Source organism: Hakea prostrata, chromosome 4 (genome assembly GCF_041222555.1).
Source record: "Hakea prostrata isolate BN-2017 chromosome 4, UWA_Hpros_2, whole genome shotgun sequence".
Classification (NCBI taxonomy): domain Eukaryota; kingdom Viridiplantae; phylum Streptophyta; class Magnoliopsida; order Proteales; family Proteaceae; genus Hakea; species Hakea prostrata.
In genome coordinates this window covers 40948262-40957674 of record NC_142603.1, presented here as the reverse complement: position 1 = coordinate 40957674, position 9413 = coordinate 40948262, and the positions used below count along the sequence as shown (strand labels likewise).

Here is a 9413-nt window from a genome sequence, read left to right as displayed (position 1 = left end):
TGCTTTATAAGACAGAAAGGCATTGCAGGCTTCATTCTTAGATTTCAGTAGATATATCATAGTATATCTAGAACAGTCATCTATAAAGGTGATAACATACTTATTACCACCTCTTGATTCTTGTGATTTGAAATCACATAAATCACTATGCACTAGTCCTAGCAAATTCGTTTTCCTATCCACTGACTTATGAGGTTTCTTTGTAAATTTAGCCTCAACACAAATTTGACATTTAGTCAGTGGTGGTTTAACACTATGTATAATTCCCAACTTACATAATTGAGATATATAAGGTGCACTACTGTGACCTAGTCTACAATGCCATAAATCAAAAGAATCAAAAACATAAGCAGAATCAGAAGTATTTATTAATTCAGTAATACTCAATACAAAGAGGCCATCACTTAGATAACCTTTTCCAATAAATACATCTTTTTTCAAGAGAACAGCTTTGTTTGCTTCAAAGGACAGTTTGAACCCAGCTTTATTCAAGAGCGGACCAGAGATCAGATTTCACCTTATATCTGGTACATAGAGAACATTCTCCAACTTCAGAATTTTACCAGAGGTCACCGGGGGTTGCCCTTTTCCGATTACATTGGTGGGTTGAGAATTCCCCATGAAGATCTTGTCGATGACGATCAAAGTACTTGGAGAAGAAGCTCCTATCTCCACAAATGTGCCGGTAGCACCGTATCTATCACCGAGGATGTTGACTTTTCAACTACAAAAGCCTCTCGTTATCATTGCAAGTGTAGATCTCGAATCAATCAGATTAGCCCTTGCTTTCTCTGATCCTCCTTTCTTCTTTTCCCTGCAATCCTTAATGAAATGCCCAGGTTTGCCACACTTGAAGCATGCTCTCTTCTTCTTTTTGAAGGTAGAATCTTGATTGGGTTTCAGAGACTTATTAAATTTGTTTTTCTGTTCAGTCTCTACCAGGTTGGCCTTAGGCTTATTGGAACTACTAGATTCGTTTCTAAGTCGGTTCCTCTCTTCTATTCTTATCCGAACCACAACACTGTCAAAGGCCCAGTCCTTCCTCTTCCGTTTCATTGAGACCTTAAAGGCACTCCAAGAGGAAGGAAGCTTATGTATCAAGGCACTGGTCACAAAGGCATCTGGGAGAATGATATTCTCTTTTGCCAGATTCCCCACCAACACTTGATACTTGTTTACTTGTTTACTTGGTCAAAGATGCTAATCCCATCGACCATCGTAAACTCCAGAAAGGTTTCAACCACAAACCTTAAGTTACCGGCATCCTCAAGAGTATACTTCTTGACTAATGCCTCCCAGATTTCATAAGCAAATTCAAAAGAGCTATACACATTGTATAACTCATTTAACAACGCATTTAGAATGCGATTCTTACATTTGAAATCTGCAGTGAACCGTTCGATCCTTTTCTGATCGAAGGTAGGATCACCTGACTTATCAGGTTGGGGTTCACTCAGCACAAATGCTATCCCAGCTTCCATAAGTGCAAAATATAGCATTTTCTTCCAACGTTTAAAGTTCTCACCTTTGAATTGCTCGATTTTGTCAAAATCTGACTTTCCGGTTGGTGGTTGTGAAGCTTGCAGAGATGGAAGAGGAGTGCTGTTCTCAGTGACTTTCTCATGTGTACTTACATTTGCAGAGTCCTTTATGTTGGTCTCTTTTCCAACAGTTGTGTTGACTACTTCAGTGTTGTCAGTAGCCATAGTAGAAAACTCTAAATACCTTAAACTTGTTGTAAACGATTGAAGGATCTGCACGCACACCAGAATTGTTGTTGTAAACACGGGTTCTAAAAATGTCTTCACCCCAAGATCAGTCAACCCAAACCTTTAAGGTTGCACCCCTGAAAAGTTTACTCAAGGTATAATCAGGTTGTGTTCACTGCTTAACAGAATAACAGGGAGGGAGAGAGAAAGAGAGAGAGAGAGAGAAAGAGGAGGAGGAATTCTGTGTCTCAAGAATGAGCACGAAATGGAGTTTATATAGAGCCCCAAAGGCTGTGGGTGAAAGGGTACCTTTCAGTTCAACTCTCTTCAGCAAGGTACCTTCAGCTGACCTCCCTATATAGAGCCCCAAAGGCTGTGGGTGAAAGGGTACCTTTTAGCTCAACTCTCTTCAGCAAGGTACCTTCAGACCTGCCTCCCTGGACGGGAGAGTGCCACTCAAATGGCATCTCCAGGTATTCACCCAGTAGTGGGCTTTCCAGAATAGGGCCCATGACAAACTGGGCCTTCCGGATTAAAGCCCACGACCCAAGTCCCAAGTCATATAGATATATTAATATTAATATATCTATATAATCATGGCAAGGTCACTATAGGGTTCAGGCAAATTAATAATACCTGGGCTCTTACTATATATAAACCATATAATCAGATCCTCTCAACCCGATGTGGGACTAAACAAAACCATGTATAAAAGACACAACTAAAATAAATAAAATATTTAAATAAAGTTTTAAACATAATTACAACAATTAGTTGTTTCCATCACCAATGTTGAAAGCAGGAATTGGAATTAATGCAATTTATTTGGCTTTCTCATTGACCTCACCGTTCAGTTCACAGTACTAGATACAACTCAAAGTTTCCCTCTCCATGATAGCTCAAACTGCGAGATGGTAGCAGCTTCTTCATCTTAATTTATTAATCCTTGGCGATAGTGTCCCCATTGAACTCAAAGCATAATGAATTAAAGGAAAACGGATGAAAAACCCTACTATCATCTTACCAAAAGGACCCTAATATCATTTGATTGACCAAGATCCTGCAACCTATTTTTATATCCTAATAGTTTCTACAACCCTGATCAAAGAATATTATGTGAATCATTTATGCAGAACTAGGCAGCTTAAAGAAGCAGTAGCTGCTCTTGATTCTATTACTAAACTTGAGGAGACCGAGCTCTTGACCCAGCAAGACCCTACATGTTATGATTTATCAAATGAAGGACTGAATCGAATAATGTGGATTGACCCAACGAAAGAAAGAAATCAATTGGTTTAAAAAAAATCTAAGAGGTAACTTAGGAATTTAAAAACAAAAAATTTCAATAGAAAAATTTTAGTAGATAGAACCTAAGTATAGTTTTTTTTTTTTAATATATATTTTGATAAAAGAAAATTACCATTCATTTAAACATCCTGAAAGCACTTATACCTATTGGATAATGTTCTATTACAATCATCCGTTATATTAGATGCTATATTCTGTTATACTTGACATTTTTTGTTGTGTTGGCAAGTTTCATAAACATAGATAATTCTCCAAGAGACCTTGTTCCTCTTGATAGCCATGGTAGAAGATCTGCTAACTGTTGATAGTTAGTTCATATTTCTTCTATCTTTACTCCGTCGTTGATTATTTTTTCCACGCCTAATTGTAACCCAAAAAGTGTCGCTTCCAATAGTTTGTTTATATTTTTTTTTTTCAAAATTGACAGACTGTAGGTGTCCATCTTTACATATCGTAATGCTCCATCCTGTCACTCCTAGCCACTCGTTAGAAATTCCTGTACATATCAACAGAGTTTTGTTATTTTGTGATATATTAATGCAACAATTTTCTCCTAGCTCTTGAGGTGCATGAACCTAAATATAGTTAGAGGGATAGAAATCTAAGTTTTTAATTTTTTTTCTTTAGCAAACAATTTTGAAAAAAAATGTAAATAGATGGTAAAAACCCGAGTTTGTCGTATTAATCGAAGCCAATCAAAACAAAATCTATCGGAACTGGAGATGGCGGTTCGAAAATATCCAGCTGTTTCAGTATGAAGAAGAAGACTCAGATTCCTGCTTTGGCGTTTGAAACTGTAACGTGTCCATTTTCCTTTGAACACTTCTAGTATCCATGGAACGATCGTACGAAGGATTCGGATTCTGTTCGAACAATGCGGAGACACCATTCTCTCTCCTTCCCTTTTTTGCTTTTCTTTTAATGCAATCTCTCTCCTTCTCTTCATCCCTGTCTTCTGTTCAAGCAACAACAACTAAAAAAATAACGAGAAAAGAAAATTCCTTCTGAAACATTCATACGTGAAATTGTAGTTTTCTTTTTCATTTTCTTTTTTTCTGAGTTTTTGAGGTTTATAACCTTCTTTTGCAAACAACAGCCTTGCCATTCTTCTCTGGGTATCTCACTACATCTTATGTTTTGAGTTTTATTTGCTGGGTAGACAGGTTTGTTTATTCCGCTTCGCCATTAAAATCTATTCAGTCCTGGATTGGCACCTCTATTCAACCAATCCAGGCCTGAGAATTTTCGTTTGTGTAGCTTAAAAACTTCTGATCTGGACGTTTTCTTCTTATCATCATCTTTCAAATGGCAACAATGGAGGTCTCGAGAAACCTACCGTGGTACCTCTTTAGATCAAGAGGGCAACGTTATGTGACCTTAATCTTCATGCTTGCCCTTTTCCTCTTTGTCGCTTCAATCGTTTACCAAGAACTCTCCTGCTGCCACAGCATCAAGTTTTGCTTCACGTTTTTTCTCTAGATCAGGTTACTCGTTTTATTATTATCCAACCACTTCCACAGAAACCCAAATTCATTCCCCTCCAGAAACCAAACCTAGCAATGGAGATGCATCATCCACGGCTAAAACAACCACCCCCCTTCTTAACTCAAGAAAGGCTAAGTTCCCTGTACAGCCACCGGAGAGCCACAATTTTGTTCATGCACCTTTGCCTAGCACTGCCGTGGAAATTGAAAAATCAAAGTCCAATGTGAATCCGCCTACCACCACCATGGAAGATGAAGGATCAAAGATGATTAATGCGCCTTCGCCTGCTATCATAAAAATTGAAAATTCAACCACCAATTTGCCTTCGACTACAACTTCCATGGAAGTCGAAAGTTCAAAGACGACCAATCCACCTTCGTCTGCCATAAACATGGAAGTTGGAACATCAAACACCATTGCGCCTTCGCCTACAACCACCATGGAAGTTGCAAGTTCTAGGACGACCAATCCACCTTTGTCTTCTATTACCAAGGAAGTTGGAAGATCAAAGTCCTACGCGCCTTCTCCTACCACCACCATGGAAGTTGGAAGATCAAAGTCCTATGCGCCTTCTCCTACCACCACCATGGAAGTCGAAAGTTCAACAACAACAAACGCAGCTTCGCCTACAACTACCATGGAAGCTGAGAGATCAAAGACGACCAATGCACATTCACCTGCAACTGCAATAGAAGATAAAAGATCAAATATCAACACATTTCCGCCTGCACTCACCACCTTTGAATTTGAAAGATCAAAGGCCGATGTTGTCAAAGACATGAAATCCTGTGATATATATGATGGCAACTGGGTTGTTGATAATTCGCCCCCATTGTACAAACCTGGTTCATGTCCATTTGTAGAAGAAGCCTTCAATTGCACTGGAAATGGAAGGGTAGAGGATAATTTCCTCAGATATCGATGGCAACCAAAGCATTGTCAACTTCCAAGGTTCATACTTCCTACTCTCTTTCTCCCTCTCTCTTTTTAACTTCTTATTGGTACCAATATACTCTTTTTCTTTTCTTTTCTTTTCTTTTTTTCTCCCTTTTTTCCTCCAATGAGCCAAATAGTTTAGAACTAGGGAAAAACATTAAATCAAGTCTTTTAAGCTAACACCCATACGTTGTTTCGCAGGTTTGATGTTAAAGAGCTGATAGATATGTTACGAGGGAAGAGACTTGTTTTTGTAGGTGATTCTTTGAATAGGAACATGTGGGAAGCTCTTGTATGTTCTCTAAGAGAGTTCTCGGTGAACAAAGACAAAGTCTATGAAATTTCTGGACGGATCGACTTGAAGACCAGTGGGTTCTACTCCATCGTAATTGAAGTAAGTTTTGTGTAAATTTTGATTTACGTTTATCTCTATTCGGTCCAAAATCCTATCTACCCAGGCAAGTCGTCCCCCCGTTCCCCCACCCTCAAACATTGCCTGCCCGTGGAACCGGGGCAGGCCTATGTCAACTCGACTGTGAGGGTGGGAGGATGACCGGGATGGCCTACCTAGGTGAAGAGGATCTGAATTATGAATATTTAACGTTCACTTTTATGCATGCCAAAGAAAAATATATTAAAAGCTCAACTATCAAGGGCATGGAGCCTAAAAACCAAAAGAGAGGGCAGATAGAGTAAGTTGGACTATATCAAGATCAATTTTAGGTCCATATTTATTTGTAGTTATAGTGGATAATTTAACCAAAGGCATTCAAGATGAAGTTTTTTGGTGTATGCTTTTTATTGGTGATATTGTTTGGCAAATAACACAAGTGATAGCAAGTTAGGATCATGAAGAATAATTTTGGAATCAAAAGGCTTTAAAAACAAGTAGAACGAATACAAACAACTGGTAAGTAATTTTATTCATGATTGAGCAGATGATGAAATGGTAAAACTTGATGGAAATGAGATTCCACAAAGCAATTACCTTGTCATAAATAAAGAAGGTGTTAAAGAGGATGATGTTTCCCAAATAATTAAAATAGGATGGGAGAAGTAAAGAGGTGTGTCCGGGGTCTTGTTCCTTTAAAGCTCAAAGGAAAATCCTAATGGATCATTGCACAACTAGCTATGTGGAATGGTGCAAAGTGTAAGGCTGTGAAAAAATGTCATATAGATAAACTCAATGTAACAGAAATGAGAATGCTTAGATAGATGGGTGGTAAAACTAAGAAAAAAAAAAATAAGGTAAGGAATGATCAAATCATAGTTGGTCTGGCAATCACTCCAATAAATGATAACCTACAAATGAGTCAATTGAGGTGGCATGGCAATGTTTAATGGAGGTCTTTAAATGTCCGCATACATAGAAGCAATTTAATTCAAATGAAAGAAACTAGAAGAGCTAGGACTAACCTAAAAAAATTTAAAGAGAAGTAGTGAGAAGGGATATGCAAAGCTTAGGACTTGTATTTAGTATGGCCTCAAATAAAGTTGATTGGAAGGCAATGATCCATATAACTGACCTTAGATAAGATTTATTGTTGCATTGTTGTGTATCACACCTAAATAAAATTTAAAAAATAATAATAATAATATAATCAAGCATTACATTTACAAATGGAAGAGAGTCCATGGCAATCATCAAAAGCATTAGCTTGGTTGCATTCAAAAGTAGAGATCGACCAATGAATCTTGTTAAGACTTCATGCTGAGCTCCAACAAAGGCAATCACATTGCTTTGGAAAAACATAATTGAAATAACATGCCATGGTCGGGTTTTTTTTTTATTATTATTATTATATAGGGGGTGTGTTTTTGTGTGGAGAAATTGCTTATTCATTGAATTAAATCCACAATAACTATAAGACTTAGATAAAGGTTTATATTCATATGGAAAAATAATCTTTCATTGTTTTGTTGGATTCCAGGAATTCAATTGCACAATCGAATTTTTCAGATCACCATTTTTAGTGGAAGAATGGGAATTCACTGATAGAAGGACTGGAGCTCGGAAGGAGACATTGAGGCTTGACTTAATTGAAGGCTCAGCCTTTAAATACCAAAATGCTGATGTGCTGATCTTCAACACAGCCCATTGGTGGACCCATCCAAAAACTACCGAGGGGTAATAGTTTCAAAATTTTTGTGTATAGTTTCATGCCTTAAATGAAGGATATTATTAGATATATAAAAATAATAAGGAAGTCGCATTTAAACTAACCCTTATCTAGGTAGAGAGGGAGGGGATAATTATTTCTATTAATCTATATATTGTTGTTAACTAAGGAACCCAAAGACAATGACCCAAAAAACAAAAGAAAAAAAGCCTAGTAGGTCTCTTCTCTCATAGCTGTCGGCCTCTTGCCTTTCTCTTTCTTATATAGTTTCATATTAAATTCTTACAATTAACATGGTATCAGAGTTATAGTGACCCAAGTCTTGAGACGGTTGCCAACCTACAATTCGCCAGAAAAGCTAATATTGTGGTTTTCTGCTTATATGCTAACATTCTTCTTTTTTTCTTTTTCTTTTTCATTTCAGAAAAGGTTACTACCAGGAAGGAGATCAAGTGCATAGCAAGCTTGAAATGACAGAAGCATATACGAAGGCGCTACGCACTTGGTCAAAATGGATTGATAATAATGTTGATGCTAAAAAGACCACAATCTTCTTCCGAGGCTACTCATGGTCTCATTTTGAGTAGGTTTTCTTCAACTCATTAATTTGTTTCTTACTTCTTTTAAATATAGAATCTTGGAAGATGAAGACTCATTAAACCTTGCAACTTTGAATGTTGGCAACTGCAGAGGAGGAGCATGGAACAATGGTGGAGGTTGTGAACACGAGACAACACCGATAACAAATGATTCTTACCTTACACCTTACCCAGAGATGATGATGGTTCTTGAATCTGTTATTCGGGAGATGAGAACACCAGTGTTTTATCTCAATATAACAAGAATGACAGATTATAGGAAAGATGCTCATCCATCCATTTATAGGGAAGCCACAAGTGAGAAACAACAATATACTGTACAGGATTGCAGCCATTGGTGCCTTCCTGGAGTTCCAGATGTTTGGAATCAGATGGTTTATGCACTTCTTCTCACAACCCATCATAATCCTCAATACAATTCTTCTTGAAAATTTCATAATCCTCAATACAATTCTTCTTGAAAATTTGTGACTGGCTGCCCTAAGTGAAGTGCTTCCTTATTATATGGGCAGGTCGAAGCAAAGCCCTAATAAGGGCATTAGGTATCGCAAATACACGAACCCTACTTGCTCCTTCCTCCAACAAGCCTCTCTAAGAGATTCTTTTTGTAGTTTTTTGTGTATATTCTATTACTTTTAACCTTATTTGTTAGTAAATCCTTTCAGTTCACACAACGATTCCTGCAAGTTAATACTGTAAATTGGTCATCTCTTTTCCAGAAAATATAATTGTCACACCCCACCCGCCGATCTCAGTTATCTGCTCGACAACCCATGGGAGTGAACCGTCACAGGATCCACGGTCTTACTCATCAATAATAATAAACACAAGTATAGACAATCAAGAACAAAAATAAGTGCAATAATTAATAAAAAGTTTATAGGAGTCCAAATACTCCAATAAATATCCACGAAAGAATCAAGAATCAAATGTAATATCGAGTTCAGCGGAAACAAAATAAATAATCATCTTTCAAGTTTTCTTGTCTAAATCTAAAAATAGGTTTTTCTAAATTAGCAAATAAAGGGGGTCCTCCAATCTTTCTCCATACGATCATCAAAATCCTGGCAATCTACCTCCCTTGGCCATCAATGGGTGCTATAAACGCACACCAAGCATCTTCAGGAGGCTTCGTGCTCTGCAAGTTCATGAACCACTGTCTATGCCACATCAGCTTCATACGAGAAGGCTCTTTCATACGAATCATCTCCAACTTCTGATGTTGTGCCGCCATCTGTACACTCATATAATATATA

General features: G+C 37.6%; 1 protein-coding gene across 1 annotated transcript; it reads left to right on the top strand.

The window, feature by feature from the left end:
- Nucleotides 1–4746: 4746 nt before the first annotated feature.
- LOC149018898 (protein trichome birefringence-like 4) lies at nt 4747–8585 on the top strand. Its single transcript, XM_089154006.1, has 5 exons — nt 4747–5453; nt 5640–5832; nt 7370–7566; nt 7983–8141; nt 8249–8585. The coding sequence occupies exons 1-5, from the start codon at nt 4747–4749 to the stop codon at nt 8583–8585; spliced, it is 1593 nt and encodes a 530-aa protein (XP_089010132.1).
- Nucleotides 8586–9413: the final 828 nt, after the last annotated feature.